The sequence below is a fragment of the Dreissena polymorpha genome, chromosome 10 (assembly GCF_020536995.1).
Source record: "Dreissena polymorpha isolate Duluth1 chromosome 10, UMN_Dpol_1.0, whole genome shotgun sequence".
Lineage (NCBI taxonomy): Eukaryota > Metazoa > Mollusca > Bivalvia > Myida > Dreissenidae > Dreissena > Dreissena polymorpha.
Window position 1 is genome coordinate 2,958,695 of NC_068364.1, and position 25,681 is coordinate 2,984,375.

Here is a 25,681-nt window from a genome sequence, read left to right on the forward strand (position 1 = left end):
CACGCACACGTACATATTTTTTAAATTACTTAACGTAAACAGTCGATCCGTAATTAAATGCATGTACATGTCATGTACACTTAAAAATCAGGAATTTATAAATTTGAGCTTAGAATAATAGTTGACTACATAAATAAATATACGACAAAAATTGAATATTGATCGAATTAAAAAAGCTTCGTAGACAAAGTCAGTTTTTGTTTCAAAGATTCATTATTGAAAGACACGAGTTCTATAACGTTTTGCCTATTTGGACTGTTTCTGTCATATGTTTACATATTAAGAATATAAAGGGTATATATTACTTAAATTGCAGAAGATTACAGACACCGCATGCCATTTGCTCAATATGTGTATGCTGGGGTTTAAATAATTTACCACTTTATATTCTTAATCTATTTAAAGATAATTGTCACCAAGACAGGTTCAATTTTTACTTTCTAGTATTATATACGTATGGTTCAAGTTCAAAATTTGGTATGTTTATATTTAAGTTGTATTTAAACGTTTGTTTGGTGTTTTCAATTTATGAGCTTCTCCACACATTTAACTCCATTTTTCCCGACTAGGAGGGTTGTTTATTAATGTTACTAGCCTGTTTTGCATTTCTTGGAAGGTTATTCTGCTGGAAGGTGTTTTTTCCCAACATTTAAGCATTAGCTGGTAGATACTATCCGGTGTGTTCTGGGGTGCCGGCATTCGGTAACCTAAAAATCGGACAGATAAATACATGAACAGTTTATCGATCTAATTCTTATCTAAGCGTATTTTAACTGAAAATAGGGAAACACAATAAAAGGACGTTAAAACAGGTAGGCGAAACGACCATCTTTTACTTTCTGTCACGAAATATTGGGGGAAAAACATAAAACATGTTTATTGCGAATTATGTTTCGTGTTATTTCTTAAAATTTGACCCAGCATTTATAAAAATATAACAAAATATGTACATTTCCAGAAAGGATATTTATTTCTGCGTTGAATAAGTTCATAGAAATCGCTGCACCATTAATGCAGTCATGGCTGCTTAAAGCGATGCATCCCGTTTTCAGGTCATTTTGCGTTGAATACCTTGTTATATATATTTGATAGTGATTTTTGTTTTCAGAAAAGTTGATTTTTCGTTATAGGTTACAATATACTAAATCTTTTTGGAGTGCAATGCTATACTCTCTAAAAACATGAACATCATTTATTTGAAGACACGGTTCTCTGTAGGGTCACTTGCCATGACTTTATTTTAGTATATTTCTGTGTGCATGTGGCAGGGAAAACATTGTTGTTTACTAGAAATTAACTCTTTTATCTGAAGATTGGAGACTACATAAGACTTTGACAGATGGCGGGAAACCCTCATGAACTGGATAGAAGCCGGTAAATAGATGGCCGTAAAACAGTGACTTTTGATTCGTGACGAGTTCTTTCTTACATACCGCGTGATCTATTTTTTTATTGCTTAAATCAATTCGGCTTGGAATGCTCTTCGAGAAAAGGTATGGTTATGAGGGTCTTTATGCGCAAAAGTTTGACTTTATTTTTCATTAAAGTTATTGCTTTTACATTGAATTTGTGTAGGAAATCTTTTGGTATATTGTGACCTTATAATTTGATTATTTATCATTCAAAATGAAGTTTTCACTAATTAATAATCATAGCCACACGCTAACCAAATGTGCTTTATAATACAATCAGAAAGACGGAAAATGTTTTTTTTCTTGTTCATACCTAAACTTTAATCTCGAAAATATTCCTAACGAATATTCTGATGTGAGTGAATTGCTAAGATATTTATACACCGAAGGTCCATCTTAAGTTTTACATAAGTATGTTGTTTATTTACGGAAACGATACGCACATATTGGAAAGCATAACAATTGCAACCATGGCCTTTATGATTTCAATATTTAACAGTATTAGCAATTTGGTTTTGAAATCATTACATATCTTTAGAAAATAGTTGACCGAAGATAAATACATGTACCTTCTTCAACTTTCTTCAGTGTTTGGGCATCCGTATATCCAAGATATGGCTCTGAACCATTGGATAGTATTTCCCACATCAATACACCAAAACTCCACACATCACTCATTGGGGTGAAAGTCCCTAAAAATACAGGGTTAACACTTTATAAGGAGACCGAGGACACGACGGAAACTTTAACTATGTTTATAAATTAAACAGCAGTTTTGTAGTATGAGCAATTTGTATTTCAAACTTGTCTTCAATAACTGCAAGCATGGCAATAAATATAAAATATGTTTAGTATATAATATGTATTCATTTAAACACAGCGTTTACATGTCACGTCACCCTGTTTAACTTATGAACAAGAAAACTTTTGAGATAATACTCGTCATTTCATGTACAGACCTAGTGAACCAGACGAGTTGTTCCGAGCCTAGAAATAATTTGCGGGGAGGTTAGATTTTTTTCTGACAAATTTCGTAAGTTATCTGAATAAAGTTAGTCTCAAAGAAGATGACCATTTGGAAAGTTAGAATATAGAATTAAATTTAAAATGTAAATGTCTAGTACAAATTTGCAATATTAAGAAGGTTGAAGACTCTTTTGTCACCTTTAATGTGCTTTGATGATGCCTTTTTTAAAACAAATGATTTTAAGGCAATGTTAAAACTTAAATTCATAAAAGAGGTTCCAGACTGTGTGTAAGTCTGTTCGCAAAGTTACAACATGTGATTTTGATGATACTCGAAGTCGTATCATTACAATTGTTTGATTGAAGTCTAAGATGTGTTGAAGATCCCAAAAACTAAAGTGTTTAATTAATCATGCAACAGTCACACTTGTGATTATCATTTCTTTACGGGTACTAAGACGCAAAATTTAAATACTGCCAATTGCTTAGAAGTCTGCAACGGAATAATCTCTACTTTTCTACTGTAAAAAATTATTGCATATATTGATGTGCGGTTTCTAATTAATGTGCATAAAATGTCAATAATAATCTTGCACAAGCCAAACTCCTTAAATGTCACTGAAACAATTTGTTTGTTCAACAAGTTATATATGCATGACGTGAGATGTAAACAGAGGTGTTTCTTTGGCATGGCTTTTTAAAATCTGAAACTGCATCATATTTACTGCAGCAGGTATTACCCAGCAAAGGTAATTGGCATTAAATACTATTATATTGCTTACAATGTATGTGCTGCATGCATGTGTTTAGAGTTTTGGAGTCCACAATATGTGAATCACAAACTTGAATTAATTACGGTTGTCTGTCTTAGCGACATACGTGTCAGAAATATAAAACATTTCCAAATGAAGTGAACACTTGTAACTTTTTGTATTATAAACACAAATATTTAAAATAATTCATTTGTAATATTTTAACACAGAGCAGTAAAGACATAAAGCAAACATCATTCAGTCAGATACATGTTACAAATATGGAGAATCCTTAATCATTAATATGGTTTTCTTAAAACAGAAAATCGAGTCATGTGCGTGTATACTTACAATGCGTGGCATGCACGTATAATTTGTTGATCAGAACATATATTTTGATGAAATATCTAATACAAAATTCATGCCAAACAATTTCTTTATACAAGTATTGGAGGCATAGTGGGAATGGTGTCCTCCAAGCAATGTGGAGGCCCTTGGTCTAATCTGACACTCTTAAAAATTTCTTGCTTAAAAAGTGCCAGTGCAAGTTCTACCGTTGGATAACCCCGAGATCGTCTTAACAAGTGTAAGGCTTTCAATACAACCAAGCTTAAATACATAGATTTAAACTCATGCTGTGAATATATAAATGGAACTTTATTAAGACTACAAATGATACATTACAGTTCAATGGATGGTATTGTGTCCGTTTCTGTTGTTGAGAAATGAGAAAAACTAAATTGATAATTCATCACTTTTAAAAGCATTATAAAGTTGATACTTACAATAATATGGTAAACATTTCAGTTTTCAGTTTAAGCAGAATGATACTGCAAGCAAATAACAATTTTTAATCAAGCACATAATCTTCTGCCCTGCATAATGTTGATTAAATTAATTAACTTGTTTTTCATTAACCATTTTCTGCACTTTACTATGGTGCTTCCATAAACCATAAACACATTAATTACATATTTCAGGACAATATTCCATCGAAAAATACTCAGGATGTTTTCAAGTTTTATTTATTTCTTATTAATCATAATAGTCTACTAATTAAAATCTCATTCAATGTAAATTACGATCATATAATTAGAGTCTATAAATCTCATAATAACAGACACATTATGAACGAGTATATCATATTAACACAATTATATATAAATGTGCTCATATTAAAAATGTGTTGAATTGAGTCTGTCATTATTATGTAGTATCGCTCTTGTTTCATATACATATGCCTACACTAAATAGTTGATGGAGTCGAAAATATAAAGATTCATGCACAGCCTGTCATCGATATGAATATTAATATATATATATATCATTAAATATAGTTTAGAATGTGATTAATATATAAAATTGGTCAACCATTGTACATGAAATTAAGGTCCACGCATGGCTGAACATGTTCACAAATCACATATGCATATACTTGTCACATCCATTCTTCAATAAAAATCCAGATGATAATAATAAAATACATAAATACAATAAAAGACCATTACACTTGCGAATAATTCCTAAAAAGAAAATCCATATTCAGATTGTTTAAATAATGAATTTCAAACATAGGAATACTGCGAAACTTTCTTTTTCAAATATGGGGACTGTCTGATACTGGACTTGTATATGTGCCTGAATTCTTTTTTGCGCAGTGCTTCGATTAATAAATAGTTCGACCACATTGAAATAGCCCTAGTTAATTTCATAAGCACAACTCGCATGTATCCATTGTTTAATATGTATGTATTCGGATTTATTTGTGCATGTTTGGATAAGTTACATGAGACCATTGCAGTAACATGGCGAGTTCAGTTCTTATGTCAAAGGTCTATGGGCAGTGACAATAGTTTGTTTACATATTAAAATATATTTTAATTTATCACGCGATACTTAGCAGGACATTTCAATAACACGTGAAGTTCGAACAAGAATTACTTCTTAAGAATTACTTCTTGTTATGAATACAATACGGTTCTATATTCTTTATTTGTATAAATGTTTTAATAGTCAATAACATAATAGTGGCTGCCGACTAGTGATACACTTTACATTTATCGGAACTGGTAGGTTAACAAATATCTTGTTTAATAAGCTGTGCCCGAGGTCTTCCACAATTCTTGAAATATCTCGTTTTTACGGAATACATTGATAGGTAAATAATTATTAATTCTGAAGCCTGTGTTATTGTATGTGCTTCTGGCCGATGTTTCGATGCATCTCACAAGATTTTAATCTTGTTGTAAGATGTGGGTATCATTCAAGTGTTTTGTTATCCACTTAATATACAATAGACAGAAAAGTATCATGGTCGCTATCAAGATACGGGTCGGCTAGCTCTTTTGGAATATTGCAGGGCTTTACATCCGAGGCTCTTGTGGTTGGATTATTGAACATCCCTCATAACTTGTATGGGACTTCGTCTTGAAATAGTTCTTACAGAGAATTAAACCCTTAACTTTGATTAAAACATGCAGTTATTAATAAAAAGCGTAAACATGAGCACCTTAAAGTCACTATCACGCTCACCAATACATACGGCTACTGTATTATGCTATACAAAAACATTCGACAACAAGTAGTACCATTCGATGGTTAATTAAAATAGGAAGACCCTAAAAACAAGTAACATTTATGTAAAAAGGTTATATTGCAAGCATTCGGCAAGTTTTAAGCATCTAAATATCGTTCCAAGATGTAATCTACTTTCGCTTTTGAGTCAGGATCGGATTCATTCGGGTTGCGTTCATTTGCTTGATTTATACAAGCCATTTTCGCATTCGCTAAGTTCCAGTTACCCAGAATTCATTTTGAGTTCACAGAATGATTATTCATGAGAGCTACGTCATGCTTCCGACGTTTATCGTATCCAATCTCGTGTTCGCCCGTAAATGTTCGGATATTTCACGGGAGATATAAATGGAATTATTTGTGGCCACAAAAAAAAAAAACAAGAGCACCGCCTTGCGGGTGCAGACCGCTCATCTATTTTCTTTTTAAAGGTGAAGGGACTCTCATTTTCAATCACAAAGGAGGGAGGAGTGGAGTGAAGAGGGGTGTATAGTGTGGGGTTGTGGACATTTATTACATTATCTTCCCAAAAAGCGAAAAAAAAAAAAAAAAAAAAAAAATCAGGGGGGGGGGGGGGTTGGGGGGGCGATGGGGGGGGGGGGGTTTGGGTGCGATGGTTGGACGGTATTTCAAACATAACCATTTTTTAAAAAAAAATGGGGGGGGGGTATAGTGTGAGGGTGTGGTGGTAATTTGTGAGATGATCTTAAAAAAAAAAAAAAAAAAAAAAAAAAAAAAAAACATTGGGGGGGGGGTGGGGTGGGGGGGGGGGGGGTGGGGTGGGGGTATAGTGTGAGGGTTTGGTGGTCATTTGTGAGATGATCTTAAAAAAAAAAAAAAAAAAAAAAAAAAAAAATAGGGGGGGGGGGAGGGGGGAGGGGGGGAGGGGAGGGCACGGGGGATGGTTTGGGTGGAGTCTATTGTGGTATGTCAGGTAAGAGTAGTTTCATCAAAGTATCAATCAAATCTAATCATAAATAAAGAAGTTATGGCAATTTTAGCAAAATTTAATAATTTGACCTTGAGAGTCAAGGTCATTCAAAGGTCAAAGTAAAATTAAAGTTGCCAGGTACAGTAACCTCATGATAGCATGTAAGTATTTGAAGTTTGAAAGCAATAGCCTTGATACTTAAGAAGTTAAGTGGATCGAAACACAAAATTTAACCATATATTAAAAGTTACTAAGTCAAAAAAGGGCCATAATTCCGTAACAATGACAACCAGAGTTATGCAACTTGTCCTTTTACTGTACCCTTATGATAGTTTGTGAGTGTTCCAAGTATGAAAGCAATATCTATGATACTTTAGGGGTAAAGTGGACCAAAACATGAATCTTAACCAAATTTTCAATTTTCTAAGTATAAAGGGCCCATAATTCCGTTCAAATGCCAGTCAGAGTTACATAACTTTGCCTGCACGGTCCCCTTATGATAGTTCATAAATCTTGCAAGTATGAAAGCAATAGCTTTGATACTGTAGGAATAAAGTGGACCTAAACACAAAACTTAATCAAATTTTTAATTTTCTAAGTATAAAAAGGGCACATAATTCTGTCAAAATGCCAGTCAGAGTTACATTACTTTGCCTGCACAGTCCCCTTATGATAGTTAGTAAGTGTTGCAAGTATGAAAGCAATAGCTTTAATGCTTAAGGAATAAAATGGACCTAAACACAAAACTTAACCAAAATTGTCAATTTTCTAAGTATAAAAAGGGCACATAATTCTGTCAAAATGCATGCCAGAGTTATCTAAATTTGCCTGCCCAGTCCCCTCATGATAGTAAGTAAGTGTACCAAGTTTGAATGCAATAGCATTGATACTTACTGAGAAAAGTGGAACTAAACGCAAAACTTAACCAAAATTTTCAATTTTTTAAGTATAAAAAGGGCACATAATTCTGTCAAAATGCACGCCAGAGTTATCTAACTTTGCCTGCCCAGTCCCCTCATGATAGTAAGTAAGTGTACCAAGTTTGAATGCAATAGCATTGATACTTTCTGAGAAAAGTGGACCTAAACGCAAAACTTAACCGGACGCCGACGCCAACGCCAACGCCAACGCCAACGCCGACGCCGACGCCGACGCCAAGGTGATGACAATAGCTCATAATTTTTTTTCAAAAAATAGATGAGCTAATAAAAACGAGCATTTTGTATCTCGTTAAATCAATTCGACCAGACAACATCTAACGTTGAAATTTTGCATTTTGCTAAAAGGAACATTGATTTGTTTATGGGTTAGCTTTATTTAACGAAATATTCGATATTATTGAGCGTGATTGTGACTTTAAACTGGTGAACCTGCTTAAACAGGAAAAGTTTGAGCAAGTCAACACTGACGCTGCGATATGCGTATAATACTGTCAAAACCGCCTAAAATAATCTGAACATCCCACATCCCCAATGCACGACTGCTAGTAGAAGGCATTTGTTATTTCCGATGTATTAGTAACATTTAGAAGGAAATTGTGTGAATGTGTCAACACGAGTAAAGCCGCAGACAGAAGTTGAGTATAAGGCAACAAAGGGAAATAAGCAAGCAATTATTGCTTTAATAGTTATTGCTGTTGTATACTGCATTTTTTCGAAAACAATCTATTAAACTATGACGTTTTATGTAGAAAACTCGGATAGATTTCGAGTAATGTCTTGGACAAGCAAAACGAAGATAAAACGGAATGGTTATTATGAATAAGCCCTGAGGTTTGAACCGTGATGTCTTATAAACAAAGCGAGCGCGCTACCACATTTAGAATGCCAGAATGTGTCGAATAAGTTGTTAGATCAAATGAGAGTTTGAACACACGACTACATTGTGACGAGATTTTTAATATTATGGTCTTTATTTAAAGATGGCAAGTGGACATAACGTAAACAGCACAGTATCAAAAAACAGAAATGCGCTGTATTCGATTCGCCTGTCACGTGTAGGCATGTCTGTTTTTACTTTTAAAAAATCTCTCCTGATATAGTTTCTGGAGTTTCATTGTTTACTATAGGTGCGGTAAATTTGAAGTAAACGTTTCGACAAAATGGCATCGACTTCATAAATGTTGATACAAGTAAAGCAATTTTTAAGTATATTTTATAGTAAATCCTATATAGATAGATCGCTGGTGTATAGACAAATAATTTTATCAACAAAGAATGACACTTTAAACTGTTGTGTGCGGGAGAGGATCGTTGCATCAATTGTTTAACCAATGTGTTTATTCGTTCATGTCACTTGCATCTTTTGAATAATGTTTTACATCTATGAAAAGTTAGTTTCACTCCTTTCAATATGCTTAGATAACAAAGATAACACAGATAATTGAATTCTCGTGTCGACAAACACATGTATTGAACGTCTTGTTTAGGATCCTTATTTGTCATCCTCATAACATTAATAATTTACCACATTTTTCAAGGCTTATAAAAGCAGTCGTGATTGGGAATATGAAGAATCCCTGAAAAAATCAACCCAACGAAATTATAACTCGCTGATTATATTTCCTTAATACAAAATTAGTAAATTTCTTACCTTGAACGACAGAATTCGAAACGCCACTATTTTGAAAAAAAAACTGACTTTTTTACGTGGCGGCTCCCTGCGTTATTATTATTCGCTTTTCAGGAGTCTTGTATACGTTCGGAGTAACGACGTTCATAACGAATCGCTAACCAACAAGAATCTTAACAATAGTTTCATACAGCTTAATTACAATAATCGGTTAGTTACCACCAGCACAAGGTGCCTGTACCACGTGATTGTGTATGCTATGTGTGGGAAAATCTAATGTAAACACTTCGTGGCTTCAGGTAACATTTTTCCACGTTTTCTCTATAACAAATATACATGTAATATATTTGCACCAAACAAAGACTAGTGCCCGGTCATAATCGATATTGATGTGCATTAAAAAGTTTCTGGTTTATCAGTAAAGCAATTTTTGCAAAAACTGAAACCGCGCACTTGAATTCAACATAAATTGACATGCTAAGTGTGGTATCTTTTAACTTAATCGTTAATATAGTTCATGATAGTGCTGTTTGTTAATCGAAACATACGGCGGAAATAGTAATTCTTAGCAGAGAAACACCACAATAAGTTTATTTGCTAGAAAACGCCTTATTTTTTATTTCATTGTAACTTATGCGTAATTGCTATGTGTGGGCCACAAAATGAAAATGCTATGTGTGGGATACAACTCTCAACATATCGATATACCTGTATAGTACTTTCCGAAAACATTAAAGAATAACAATTGAGTGTGCAATGCAAAGCCTTCAAAAATGTTTTTTATAGCTCTTTTCAATTCCAATGTCATGGCTTTTCTTTGTTACAGCAGCTCTGCATACATTGAAATTAATACACCCGGAACAAAGTGAAAACATTTGCAGTGTGGAGTTTTGGGTGGCTCTTCTGAGATCGAAGTTCGGACAATCCAAAATCAAGATATTGACCGTTAAAAGAACATGATTAAAATTCTTGTAAATTATTCAATGTAATAAAAAAAATTATATTGCTTATATTATTTAATTTTGTTTTAATCCAGGTTTTTCATAGTTTTGAACTTGAAAATAATGCTCCTGTATAAAATAGTTGTTAACAAGAGATGTGTTTGTCAGAAACACAATGCCACCTATTACGCCACTATGAAGCCATAATTTTGACCTTTGACCTTGAAAGAGGACCTTGACCTTTCACCACTCAAAATGTGCAGCTCCATGAACTACGCATGCATGCCAAATATTAAGTTGCTATGTTCAATATTGCAAAAGTTATGACCAAGGTTAAAGTTTTGACGCCGCTTTGAATCCATATATTTGACCGTTCACCTTGAAGGATGACCTTGACCTTTCACCACTCAAAATGTGCAGCTCCATGAGATACACATGCATGTCAAATATCAAGTTGCTATCTTCAATATTGCAAAAGTTATTGCAAAACTTTAACCTTGACTTTAACCAAGGTTAAAGTTTTGGCACAGAATGACAGACAGAATGACAGACAGACAGACAGGCCAAAAACAATATTTCCCGATCATTCGATCCGGGGGCATAAAAATATCAGGATTATGGTATTCGATTATGAATGCAAATCATTATAATAATTAAAACAATGATTACAGCATATACTCGGTAAAAATATTAACCTGAATTCTTAACAGACGTCCTTTTAAATGTTTATAGATACATTTTATGTAATTTATTGCCAAAAACAAGAGTTCCGCGGTCGGAGATGACCGCATTGAAGCCGGATTTTTGATTTAAATGACAGGAAAGTACCTTTCGTGTTTTTGTCAATGCAATACTTAAATTACTGAAATATTGTTCAAAGGTCAAAATGAAATGTAAGTACTTTTCAAGGCATGAGCAAACCTTGTGTTATGTTTTGAATGCATGCATATACATGAACAACAATAACATTTAAGGTCACAAATATGAACTTGAATTGACAATTAGGAAAGTTTGATCTCAATTTTTTTATTAGCAAATTAGTAAGATATTGTTTGAAGTTTCCATCAATTTCATTATCAAATGTAAGAAAATAAACTTAGATGAAATAATACCAGTGGTCATCTAAGTGTGCTTGCAAACCTTTACGTCAAGTTTGAGATTCTAGGTCCAAGCATACCAAAGTTACAACAATTTTAACATTTTAACATTTAAGTTCACAGTGACCTTGACCTTCAAATGAATGACATTGAAATGAATGACCTTGAAATGACCAGTGGTCATCTAAGTGTGCTTGCAAACCTTTACGTCAAGTTTGAGATTCTAGGTCCAAGCATACCAAAGTTATAACAATTTTAACATTTTAACATTGAAGGTCACAGTGACCTTGACCTTCAAATGAATGACATTGAAATGAGCAGTGGTGATCTTCTGGTACTGGCCAACCTTTATGTCAAGTTTGAAGACTCTAGGTACAAGCATACCAAAGTTATAACATGGAATAAGAACTTTAACATTTTTACCTACCAAAGTTATAAGAACTTTAACATTTTTACATTCAAGGTCACAGTGACCTTGACCTTAGAATGAATGACCTTGAAATGACCAGTGGTCATCTAAGTGTGCTTGCAAACCTTCATGTCAAGTTTGAAGACTCTATGTCCAAGCATACCAAAGTTATAACAATTTTAACATTTTAACATTTAAGGTCACAGTGACCTTGACCTTCAAATGAATGACATTGAAATGACCAGTGGTCATCTTCTAGTACTGGCCAATCTTTATTTCAAGTTTGAAGACTCTAGGTACAAGCATACCAAAGTTATAACATGAAATAAAAACTTTAACATTTTTACATTCAAGGTCACAGTGACCTTGACCTTCAAATGAATGACCTTGAAATGTCCAGTGGTTACTTACTAGTTCTGGCCAACCTTCATGTCAAGTTTCAAGACTCTAGGTCCAAGCATACCAAAGTTATAACAACTTTAACATTTTTACATTCAAGGTCACAGTGACCTTGACCTTCAAATGAATGACCTTGAAATGTCCAGTGGTTACTTACTAGTTCTGGCCAACCTTCATGTCAAGTTTCAAGACTCTAGGTCCAAGCATACCAAAGTTATAACAACTTTAACATTTTTATATTGAAGGTCACAGTGACCTTCACCTTCAAATGAATGACCTTGAAATGACCAGTGGTCATCTGTTAATCCTGGCCAACCTTCATGTCAAGTTTGAAGACTCTAGGTCCAAGCATACCAAAGTTATACCATGAAATAAGAACTTTAACATTTTTACATTCAAGGTCACAGTGACCTTGACCTTCAAATGAATGACCTTGAAATGACCAGTGGTTACTAACTAGTTATGGCCAACCTTCATGTCAAGTTTCAAGACTCTAGGTCCAAGCATACCAAAGTTATAAGAACTTTAACATTTTTTATATTGAAGGTCACAGTGACCTTGACCTTCAAATGAATGACCTTGAAATGACCAGTGGTCATCTGTTAATCCTGGCCAACCTTCATGTCAAGTTTGAAGACTCTAGGTCCAAGCATACCAAAGTTATACCATGAAATAAGAACTTTAACATTTTCGAGCACGCCGCCACCCCGCCCGCCCGCCCGCCCCCCCCTCCCCCGCCCGCCCGACAACATCAATCTATAAGCCGAGATTTTTTCGAAAAAAATCCGGCTAAATAAACACTTATCGAATAAATATTAGAAAATAGATAAAACATCATATATCGATGAAGCGAAGAATGGAGCGTTTTAATTCTGAATCATACGTGTGCATGCATATAAATTGACAGATATAATAAATAACCCGCTCATGACGATTAAAAAACGTCTGCGGGTAGAACCAAAACCTGGTGAGTACATGTCAAAGATGTTTCATCATTTCACAGTGACGAGTTTTTACACGATGTAAAACATGTATATATAATAGAGAAAAACTAGGATGCATTCAGTACTTTGATTACTTTCCAGAGGGGCCGTTTACATTCGAATGAATATGATCGCATAATCATAATTCCATTGATGTGCAGACAAAATATATTAAGTTTGGTAGGTAGCAAGGGTCATTTCCGACAGGACTGTATGCTGAAGCATTTTGCGTTTTTTGGTATGTAAGAATAAATATCATTTTTGTTATTACATAAAACAAGAATATAAATTAACATCATGTTAAAAATATTGTATCAACGTGACATAATTTGAGCATATGACAAGTTGTTTTGCTTACCAATAACAGATGATTTAAATAGTATAACTTTAACTATTTGAATTTGCATATCACACATAGCAGTATAATTTCGTGTCCCACACATAGCATTGTACTATTCTTAAAGGCTCTATAAAGGTCACAAATCCAATTATTATGCATATCAACTGGTCTAATTTTTACCGGATTTCAGTTACTCTTGCATAAAAACTTCTAATAACACAGCTTAGGTACAACGTTGTCAAGAATTATGGAAGATAAACCCGTTTCATAATTGGAAGAAATGTTTACATTTTTGCAACTAACGTGATGTGTAGCCTCAGAGCGTTGACATATGCTAAAAATAGCCGAAAGAAAATTCAATGTTAATTCTATTTTAACAACTTTTTACCAGCAGAAAGTAACTTATTAGATCACTACAAACGTTTTAACCATTTAGAAGAGACCTACTTTGTGAGTGATACCGGAAAACTTTAAGTCATCGTTATATTTTTGGTGACCTGAGTCACTTTCACTTTCTCTTTCGCGAGTAAACAGCGATGTAAATAAACTGATTGTTTGTAAACACAATTGACTTGGAGGACACTTTATTTTGAGCTCAAAACAAGTTGTATTACTCATTTTTTTATTATTATGTCCAATAGGATATATATATTGTTTTTTGATAACCTTTATAAATAAAATATGAATTAAATATTTAAAAATCTGTAAATAATTACATATCTTCACCTTTATAGAGGCTTTAACAAAAATAATCAAGATTTAAGGTTTCTAAAAACAAGCTTATTGCTGTGTTTCTATTGTACAAATTATAGGTTCCGCTCCACAGTTTCACAATATGTAATGCAATATTATTACATTTATTGGCGACAACAGAAAAATATACCACACATAGCTTGTCAAATGTAAATGCGCGGTTGCAGTTTTTGAAAACAAAACGTAATGTCCGCGCAAGATACTTCACGTATGGGTGTATTTTCATTATGATCGAGCACTCCTCTTTGTTTAATTGTATTAGAATGTCCCACACATAGCATACAATGTCACGTGGTATAGGCATCTTGAACATATGCATAACCATTTTACAATCGAGCGTATGGGTCTTAAAAAACGAATTGTAACTTAAATCCAAATGTTTGTAATTGTCAGCGGGTCTTTGCTTTTCTAAGCTGAAAGCCATGTTTGATGTATTGGTTATAAAGGACTGTGTTGATCCTCCCATTTGCGTGCGAGTCCAATGGTCTTGATTTAATTGTCATAGGTATTATTTTCATAACATTATTTAATGGTAACTTATTGTCCAAACGGCCTGAACATATGTAAAAAATAACTCATAGTTTTTAGCGCTTTGTTTTGTGTTTATTAACGCGTCATCGTCTGAAATTAGTAATGGTTAGATCAAATTTAAGTCTTCTCGGTTTAGAAGGGCAGAAGAAGAGCAGCGAACAAAGCGTTCTTAAAAACCCTATAAACGTGAAGTAAAATACAGATTGCATAAAACTGATTTTGATACAATAAACTGCTTTCTAATCGATTCAGTTGTTGATATATAGAATGAAAGAAGAAGCTCATCTTGATCGGCATTAAAATAACAGTTATCAATTATAAAATTGCTTATTTATGTTGCTAGCAGTTGTATTACGTCTAGTTCTCAATTTGAATACAAAATTATCAGCAAATAATTTTAACTTAAGCGTTTATTTATATTAACTACAATTACTTAATGGGGGTAGACACATCCAGCAAAAGGTCAGTGACAACATCAGCATAAGTTTTAGACTTACAAGACTTCTGACAAGTTCTTCTTTATTTAAAGTTCTAATGAATCTAACCACACATAAATGCAACATACAGTATACATATACATGTATATAGAATCAATTACCATTTTTGGCGGCCTCTGGTGCAGTCCACTTCATGTGCTCAAAAGGCATTTTGTATTCTCCATCCTCTCCATTCGTAACAAAAGGAGAGATCTTCACGACCCCATTGTACCAAACCAGACACTTCTTCGCTGATAGCTCCCTGACAGATGGAGAATCCGTATTCAATATACTTATACGAGCAATAAGTATAACAATCATCTGCTATGTTTCTTTTTAAATATCATATAAAATTGAAGTAAATAGACTTTCTACTGATACATTTGTGCTTTTAAGTACTAAAACACATATGTATTGCCGTATCGTACAGCTATTCGCATCAACGACGAGATATTTTCCGGTCTGAAATCAAAGCGCTGAAGGCGATACAGTTGTTCGCTCATTGAATGTATTGAATATTACTTAGAGTCTCAGGAAATGAAGTTCAACCTTTTTACGTATGTTTATCGAACGGCCACGACAAATGCAAACATCAGTATATGTTACTTTTAGTGGTCTACAGTGGTGAGAAATTTGCAAAAATATCAAGGAGGAAAATGACATTAAAATCTCTCATAATTTGATACAGGATTTACACAAACTCCACTTATGATCACACAGATGAAAAAGATATATTGAACGCATAGCTAAGCTGGCGCTAAGGAAAAAAGTAGTAGCCAAGTGTCAGAGTTACGACGGCTACCAGGTTCATAAGCTAATTTGCTCTATTCATACGTGTACCTGAAATTTAATGCAAAACGTAAAATGACATTGGAATAAGCAATTAAATCTAACAAAGTGGGCAATTTAATTTACTGTTATCACTTAATTTTACTAATAACAAGTTTGTTCGTACCCACCTACTATTCATTTCACTTCACTTGTAACACAATTAAAACCCAATTAAAATAGGCATTTCCTTGTAAACTTAATTTTATAGGGAAGTTTCATGCATTAAAGTTGTATAAACACTGAATTTGTTTTTGAAGATATTGGGTAATATTTGTTCGTTATTTTAAAAGTGTTCATTGTCCTATCATTTCTATATATTCAACGCACTTGTCATTTAATTATTTTTTTATTTTCAATCAAATAATACGTTTTACCATTAGACAGAATAACTGAACAATACGTGATCATGTTGGTTTATGCAAGATAACTTGCCTGGATGCTTTTGGTAAGTTGTAATAACTTCGGACGAACGTCTTATTGCAGAATTGTCGAATTACAATAATCGTAGAATACCAAAATATAAGTAATAAAATTGACATTTTTCTGTTCACATCTGAAATAATATCATGATTTCAAAATAACATGTTTGTGGTTTTTAATCAGCATTATTTTTTTGTTAACATGAGTTAGGGTTTTTTTGAGGACTTTTTTTTACATCTAACGAATGTCAGATATTCTGCAAAGACATGTAAAGAAGAATTTCTGACATAACAACTTTTTTTCTTAACGAAATAATCAGGAAAGGAACACACTTGAATTCGCGGAGAATTCACATACATTTTAGCTTATTCCATAAAAATGAATTTAATCTTCATCTTACTTCGACTGTCGTCAATACTATAATCATTATGTGCATCAACATTATTAAACGCTTTTTTACTTTCGACTATCAAAAATCATTTATAATATCACCAATATATCAATCAACCCATAATTGCAAAAACAGCCCGATATTTAAAAATCATTAAACATTAATAATAATCAATATTCATTGAACACAACATGATCGGTTTCCCACCTGTATATATAACCCTTCTCTGAAAGATATGCCATGCCGCTCGCAGCATCCAGACACATGATTGCTGCCAGCAACCGAGACTGCTTCTGACCGTTTTCGTTCAGGTATTTCAACAACGATCCGCCTAAATTTGACAGCCAATTTATAATAAAAATTATAAAATAAGTTTAAAAATAACATAATTTTTATGATACATAATATCTCCAAATACGCTGAAAAAAGTATTTATGACTTTATTTAATGCTCACAATATTAATATACATGTATTGTCGATCCGAATGGAAGGGGAATAAAGTAAGATAAAACTTGCGATTCGAATTGAGTAGCGTTAAGAAAGTTATGACAAAACCCATTTAAAATGACTACATATGTACCAGACATGTATTCCATTATAATCATCACAGGCTCTCGCTGGGCTACAATCCCCAAGAACTTAACGACGTTTGGGTGGTCAAACTGTTTTAATTTCAGTCCATTTTCTAGAAAAACCTTTCGCTGTTCAGCTGATGATGTATCTTTGCATTTCCTAACAGCAACTGAACGCTTGTATACACCCAAGAATACTTCATAGAATTGATTCTGCAAACATATCAAAGTATTTTTTAAAGCATTCAGATCGGCGAAGGGGGCTACAACAAAGGTGATTGTCATGATTTCCGTAATACAGTACCATCAAATGTTTCAGAAATCTTATGCATTGAGTAGAATCGATTGTTTTCTTACATCGCCAATATTTGATCTCAGTGTAATATGGGAGTTTCTCAGTTGCCAAGAGTCTCTCTGAATCGGGTTTGACAGGATGACTCCAGATGTACCCTGGATTGGTTTCTTGTTCTTCAAATAATAGTTCACGAGCTCAATAATAGTTTTAAACACGTCTCCTTGAAAATACCAGCCATTCTGTAAACGCAAACAAAATACGGCAAGTAATATTTTGCATACGAAGAACATACATTGATTTATTATCATTTCAATATGTGGCTCGAACATTCAAAGGAAACATCGAAGTTTAAATTGTATAGCAGTTAGTCGGGTAAACAAGGCCCTGTAAATAAAAAAAAGAAACCACAATTAAGCAAACTTCAGTAATTTTCTCTTTTCGGACACTTGATGCATACATTGAGCCCCAGTCCCATACAAATGCCAGATCAACACGTGTAGTTCCGCGTCGATCCTTGTAGATAACGGGACGTCAGGGAAGGTCCTTGGCGCTCCGGGAGGCAAACACGGTAGTTTTGGGAAGTACAAAACTGCCGTGTTGATCCATGACGATCCGGGATGATAGCACCATATGGGATGGTGCGTGTAGCTGCCGTGTGGGGTCCGGGGACAGCCGTATAGGATCCAGGGACAACCGTTTTTATGCCTTGGTTGTACATGTGCGTCCTTGACAGTCCGGGAACACATTTCAAAACCCTGTCCATCAAGGGCTGTGTAGGCATTTGTACGGTTGTCTTCTGTGCTAGCGACGAAGCAACATGGGCGATGGATGACCACTGAGGACAAGCTGATGCTGATAATATGCCAGCTTCTACTGCAAAAAGCTCAGGTTAAATATAGTCTCCTGATTGCAAACGCGAAGCTACGACAGATAAATAGAAAATTCGCGAAAAATATTTGTCTTAACCAGCAAATAGAATGAAAAGAAGAACCATATGGGTCAAACAAAGGCTCACCAGACGACCAGATCTGGTTGATTACGTACGACTGATGGGCGAACTCAAGACAAAATATGAACAAAGAATCAAACCAAAGAAGTTAAACTGCAGGATGGTTCAGACAGCTGGCATTATGTTTGCAAAAACATTGCGATACCTAACATCGGGGACAGCTACCACTGTCTAATGTATGGCTTTCGTCAAGCAGTTCGGCGACATTTATCAGTTGCATTACTATTTTGTTGTATTGTACAGGAAGCACATCGCCGTACATTGTACTCGGTGTGGTAGCTTCCTTGTACTACAACTATTAGCATTCCATAATCCTCATGGCCTTGTTCGACGCCGACTACAATTTAATTTGGGTTGAATAAGGCAGCAATGCATTTCCACATAGGGTTAACATTGAGCTAATCGGCCATGATGACCTTATTAGTCTCTGAAAGGACAAGGGACGTCTTCCTTTTTTCTTTAGGCGTCAGTTTCTGTGGGTCGTGTTGATGGTTGTTGATCTACACGTTAATGTAATGGCAATCTTGATCTGGGCCTCGAGCTTGGTTCTTCTTGTTTGTGCTGTTATTCATTGGTAGCGGATGCAGCTCATGGTGATCTTATGAGAACTGGAAGGCCCACTTTGGCAATAAGCATCATTTTAGGAGACATATCGACGTTTCTATATATGTATACGAGGTTACAACTTTGAGCTTTCATTGCTTAATGATGGAATCACCGAAAATCAACCTGCTTCCTACAAGTTATTGTCAGTCCGTCGCAGATCGGGTTTTGCCCGTATGGATGCCCGTGTTAGTCCGTATCTCTGCCGGGACTATCCGGGACAATCCGAGTGGGTGCCGTGTTGATGTTGTGTTGCTGCCGGGTTTGGTCCGTGTGGATGCCGTGTTGTCATCGGGGTGATGGTCTTTGGAAGACCGTCGACGCTCAAAAAGACCACGGATCGTCCCGGTTCTTGATCCGGTTGGATCCGTAAATGCCTCGTCTATCCGTGCTCATATGGGACTGGGGCTTTATCAAGACCTAGGAGCTATCGTGGAGATTTTTAATTCGTTTATGTTGATTTCGACTTTTATACAGATGTATTTCAAGTGTTGAATCTTTCTCCACAACAAAATGAAATATCTCTTCGCATCATAACTCTTACTCTTAGTCTACCAATAAATCTCAACCAAAAGCAATATTTATTAATTCATTAAAATCGTTATCGACATAATCAACTTGTGATAATTTTTAGCGCAAAAAGCTCATCACCGCATGATTATATATAAATTTAACTACTTTTAGCTGTATTTAAACTGTTTGCCCTGATAAAATGTATTGTATAGCGTCATCTCATCATGAATTATATACAATTACAGTACATTACCTTTTGAAAACGTGTAATACAATAAAATAAAATATAAAAAACGATAAATTAAAGACCTCTTTTATAATTTATTCCTTACAAAAAGCGGTTTATAAAATTTATTGATACCTCTTTTTTAATTATTTTTATGTGTTGGGGTGGAGGTCCTTTCCAAAACACCGACAGCACGTATTTCGAATCGGTTGGGTTATTGGTACTGCCCCGCACAAGGAAGTCACCGTCTTGGGTTAGCAAAGGCTCGATTTCTTTACGCGGTAGTACACCGAAAAACCAATTTTCTTTCGATAGCCTTTTAAATTCCTTGTCTGAACAACTAGACTAAACAAAATGTTAATATTAAGTCATTTGAATATTCCTGTTGAGCGTTAAACTATTTATTTCTTGTACCATTTGCACATGTTTGCTCTACAGTTAGAAACGATGATTTTCCAGAAACATTATCAGGAGGGAAATATTTTTTACATCCCCTTGTTTTTTTATCTAAGACAAGTGATTTATTACCTGTTCACCACATGAACAAACACGACATTTAAGATAATAAACGATTAAGCTGTTTCAGTGGTCAATGCAAAGTATTTGAGGTTTAAGCCGCGCATAAGCTCACTCAAAGCCCGGCATTAATCTACTAAAGGAAATGTGCATAGTTGAAAAAATACAATTAAACAAACGAAACAATATCACTTAAACATGATTAATTTTGCCATAAGCAATTAACATGCACCTAATCGCAGTGTTATTCATATGTAAAGGCAATACAATTGAATTTATATTTTATTAAATTGTGACTGAATTTCTTATTTGTTTAATGTGCATTTAGAGCATAATAAATACAACTTTCTGTGGCAACATTACATGAAATACATACAAGTATCGGCTAAATTCTTTTTAACACGATATCAGGACGTAGAATCATAAAATAGTAAATAAGACCTGGTTGATATAAATTGATGCCTGAAAGTCTTTTACAGCTAGGAGTAAAACATATACTGTTTCTTCTTAAAAGCGAGATATCCTACTCAATTGTTGGTCGAATCAAAGTAAAATAACCATATGTTGTTAAAAAAATCGATTTTACTCTCTAAATAAGCTTTATACCGATTTTGTTTCGATCACTTTGCATTCTTATTGTAAATTGTTTACGTGCTCTTAATTTTCATCAGTTAAATTGAGGGCAAATCATAAACATCACTGTCGGATTGTATTGCGCTTTATAATTAAAGTGTTTAAATGTTTATGTTTTAAATCCACTGTCTTCGCAAAGAATCATTAAGAAAGAAAATTTACCGATTTTGTAATATAATTAACTTATTAAACGGCCTTACATAACTTTAATTTATAGATACAAAAAGGCTATTTAACGAAGTGACTACATCCTTTTGTTAATTTCTTGTTTCGACTAAAATACTAAAGTTGGTGCCTTTCAGCAATTAATTTTGAAGCCAATGATTTCGCTTTGAATGCAGGTAAAGAGTTTGCTTTCAATACAGATAAAAATGTTAAACATTGTTTATAATTGCCGATAAGCGCTAAATGTTCACTATTTATGTTATGAAAAAGCTGAAAATCCCATATAATTGCTGTATTTACTTTTTGATATGCTTTTTATAGACAACAGTTTCTGCGTTTAGACATATTCTTATTGCAAATAATTTCATTTTGTACAAACGGCTGGTTATCGATGTGTATCTGTCGATGAGGCCGTATTGATCGTGTAATTTTCTGATTCCATGAGTCATTTGCAAGGATTATATCAACAGCATCATAATATAGTTTTACAAATCATAATTCCTAATAAATGCCTCAATTGAGCTGTGATGATCCGATTAAAAGTTTAAACCAGTTAACAATCTTGATATTGCACCATAAATCAAATATAGATCTAGTTTTCTTGAATGAATTTGTAACGTAAAAGTGTAATTCGGTACCGACACGTTAACTCGTATTTGTTGCAGAACCAAAGTAGTGTCCATGTGTCGCATGAGCGAATTCTGCACAGATTTATGGGGTTTTCCCAGCAGTGTACATATGTCTTGCGAACCAAAGCCCGTAAATCCCCAAAATCAACGAATATTTCGTACAATATTTCGCCAATTAAAGTTAACACATACAAAATTAATGTCCCTACAGCAATGGACAACATTTCAACGATAGATGTGGTCTGGTAACATAGATTTAACAAGATACAAAATGCTATTTTTTGCGGGACAATATATTCAACACATGTACCAAGTTAGTTTTCGTGTGTCGAATAGATATCGTTGCGCGAAATTAACATGAAATATATTGTGCCACACCGAGCATTTGTATCTCGTTAAATCTGTGTTACCATATTGCATCTAGCGTTGACATTGTGGCTATTTCTATAAGAAACTTTGTTTTGTGTGTTAACTTTATTTAAGAAATATTTCGCGAAATATTCGTTTATTTTGATTAATTATGTTACTGTAATACGGTTACCTCTCTAGAGCTAACAATTATTTTCAATTAAATCTAACTTAAGTTTTGTTTATTTTCTGGTACTATTTCTTCTGAACTTGTGTTATAGTGTTTTATTTATCAGCGTTTTATATGTCTGAAAAAGTAAAACGATCGTATGTACTCGTTGAATCGAAATAAATGAAAAAAAGAGTAGCACTGATGTTATTAACAATTTTGTTTTTCTTTCCGATTTGTGAATAAATGTGTCCTCACTCTGTAAATATCCACTGGGTAGAAAGTTGTTGCTTATTTCAGTTTAATCGTACTATGGACTTTAAAGATGGCATAGAACAACATATGCTTTCCCTTAAAAATGGCAGTTGTACGTCGGTGCAAAATACCGTTTAATAGTTATCTAAAGAAATATTTACTTATTTTATACACTAGTAAGTTCCGTTTACTAAGAAGTAATCAGTAATTTGATGAAAGATAGTTGAAGATACATCGTTGCTTATGATGTGGATGCTTGGTTTAAAGCTATATTGGTGGCAGTGAATAACTCGTCATGCTAAATAAAGGTATACTTCATTGAAAAGTTAACCCCTTCCAAATCAAGCTTGTAACTTTTCTTATTTTATGCAAATCGGTATTCCGTTGTATACAGTTTTACTTTTTACAAAAGATTTTCATATGAAAATTTAAAGAATAAACAAAGATTTTTATTCATTTAAACAATAATATTTTAAGCAACGTGGTGTGTAATGGCGGCAGGGATATGATGGAGGTTTGCTCGGAACTAGTGAAATACTGCGCGAAGGTTGGATTAGTTGATGTACTTACTACATCAGAAGTGTCGATTCCATTCGATTCCTTATGTAAAGGGCTTGCCAATGTTGTTGGAACTGGATTCGATTGATGTGTTGTTCGCTGCAAAGTTTTCGATGTAAAATACTCATTCAACTGGTCAAGAGTGGTAGTGTCAATAGTGATATCCTGTTCAGCATGCACATTGTCGCGATTTATCTAAAATGATAATGAGCAAAAAAATATTGTTATCAATTATTAATATTTCGTATAATATTTAAAAGCAGTTTCAAAGTTAAACCATAATATTTATGAAGAATCAACAGTGTAAGCCGATACATTGGTCTTTTATTTAATACAAGTTTCTTATTGCCAACGCAATTTAGTACAATACTTTAAACCTACCTAACATTAAATATAAAATGATAAAAGTCATGTACTTAAAAAGTCAATGAGAAGCTTTTGAATTTCAAACAATTTAATTTGAAAGACATGCTGAAACCCACACTCACACCAACTTTAATTGTACACGCGGAGATACCACGCTTCATAGCCTCTTATTAAAAAAACACACACATTGGAATAGAAGATAATTCGATTTAATTTCAATTACACATTGTCAAATATTGCGAACAAAAATAATTGTATCACTGCATGTGTTTAAATTTAACTCGTTCTGTAATTTTGCCAAACTGTGAGCAAGTCAATTTAATCAAATATTTCATATATAAACTAACTGTCCGATGGTCGTATGAGTTTACCGCACGTATAACCAATACAACACCTTTGAATAAAAGTTATATTTCTTTTTTTGATTGGATGTTCGTATTATTCAACAATAAAACAGTTATATCAGCAAGATCAGTTAATCTGCTAATTCTTTGTCTAGGATAGTTTGGCTACTAGTATAGAGTGCAAGTACTTATGTAACTGACAGCTCTCATTTCAGTAGAGGTTGAGGAAGATTTGTCGTAAAATTATTTCATGACTACTCACCACACATTATGTTCTACAAAAGCATAATCTTCGTTATAAAAAATTATAATGTATAAAATAAATATATATAAATTAAAACTTCAGCTTCATCAGAAGAAGAAAAATATATGTCAAGTGGAAACAATAAATGATACTTATTTTTATGTTGAATTAGAACAAAATAGCGGATATTCCTTAAGGGTGACTACAAAACTGTGTACCATAAGCGGGATCTCTCCATCTTCCCTTGACTCTTCTTGCGTAACAGTGTATGTCAGCCGTGTTGTCCTGTCCTATATAATATTATATATATATATATATATATATATATATATATATATATATATATATATATATATATATATATATATATATATATATATATATATTGAAAAGTAAGTGTATTATTTTATAAAATATCATTGAACATGCTATAATAGTTTTATTTGTAATGTTGATGTGTTAATTACAAATGTACCTTAAGAAGCGCTAATAGCAAAATACTTGTCCTATGCATAAACTATCTTACAATCTAACAAGAGGGCCATGATGGCCCTGAATAGCTCACCTGACTAACCTTGCAACATCAACTTAAATTCTATCAGACTATGGCTAGCTATATCATGGCATTCACATGGGCCAAATTTCCTCAGATGATACATATATACAATCCCAAGCCAGATTTCATCAATTAATACATTCTGACAAAATTTCATTAAGACGTGATGAAAAACTGTGACTTCTTTCATCTACACAAGGTTTCACTAGAATTGGCCCGGTGACCTAATTTTTGACCCCAGATGACACATATACGATCCAAAATCAGATATTATCAAGATAATCATTCTAACCATATTTCATTAAGATTGGATGAAAACTGTGACCTCTACTGTCTACACAAGTTTTTTTTTAACTTTGACCTAGTGACCTACTTTTTTACCCTTGATGACCCGAATTCGATACCAACCCAGATTTTAACAAGACAAACATTCTGACAATATTTCAATAAGATCTAATAAAAACTGTGACCTCTATTGTCTACACAAGGTTTTCCTATTATTTAACTTGGTGACCTACTTTTTGACCCCAGATGACCCAAATACAATCCCAACCCAGATTTCATCAAGATAAACATTCTGACCAAATTTCATAAAGATTGGATAAAAACTGTGACCTCTACTGTCTACACAAACAAATTGTTGACGAACGCACGCACAACGGACGCCGGACATCACACGATCACATAAGCTCACCGTGTCACTTTGTGACAGGTGAGCTAAAAACAAACTGACTAATGAGCATTCCACACTCACCTGTAATTCTGAACAGCCCAAACACGTGAGCACTGTAGCGAGAACAACGTTATTGAAAAAAATGTGCTTAATATAATATCCCATAATAAGTGGAAAATCTTGATTAAACGGATTTTGGTTCGTTTAAGCGAATTTCCACTAGACATCA

The 25,681-nt window shown here is 33.8% G+C and overlaps 1 protein-coding gene across 1 annotated transcript; it reads right to left on the bottom strand.

Moving 5' to 3' along the window:
- Positions 1–346: 346 nt before the first annotated feature.
- LOC127847917 (tyrosine-protein kinase Fer-like) lies at positions 347–25,681 on the bottom strand. Its single transcript, XM_052380147.1, has 10 exons — positions 25,534–25,681; positions 24,442–24,513; positions 23,282–23,464; positions 20,132–20,341; positions 17,708–17,884; positions 17,359–17,563; positions 16,964–17,108; positions 15,258–15,397; positions 1,982–2,104; positions 347–707 (listed from the first exon to the last, which is right to left on the bottom strand). The coding sequence occupies exons 1-10, from the start codon at positions 25,615–25,617 to the stop codon at positions 547–549; spliced, it is 1,500 nt and encodes a 499-aa protein (XP_052236107.1). The 5' UTR covers positions 25,618–25,681; the 3' UTR covers positions 347–546.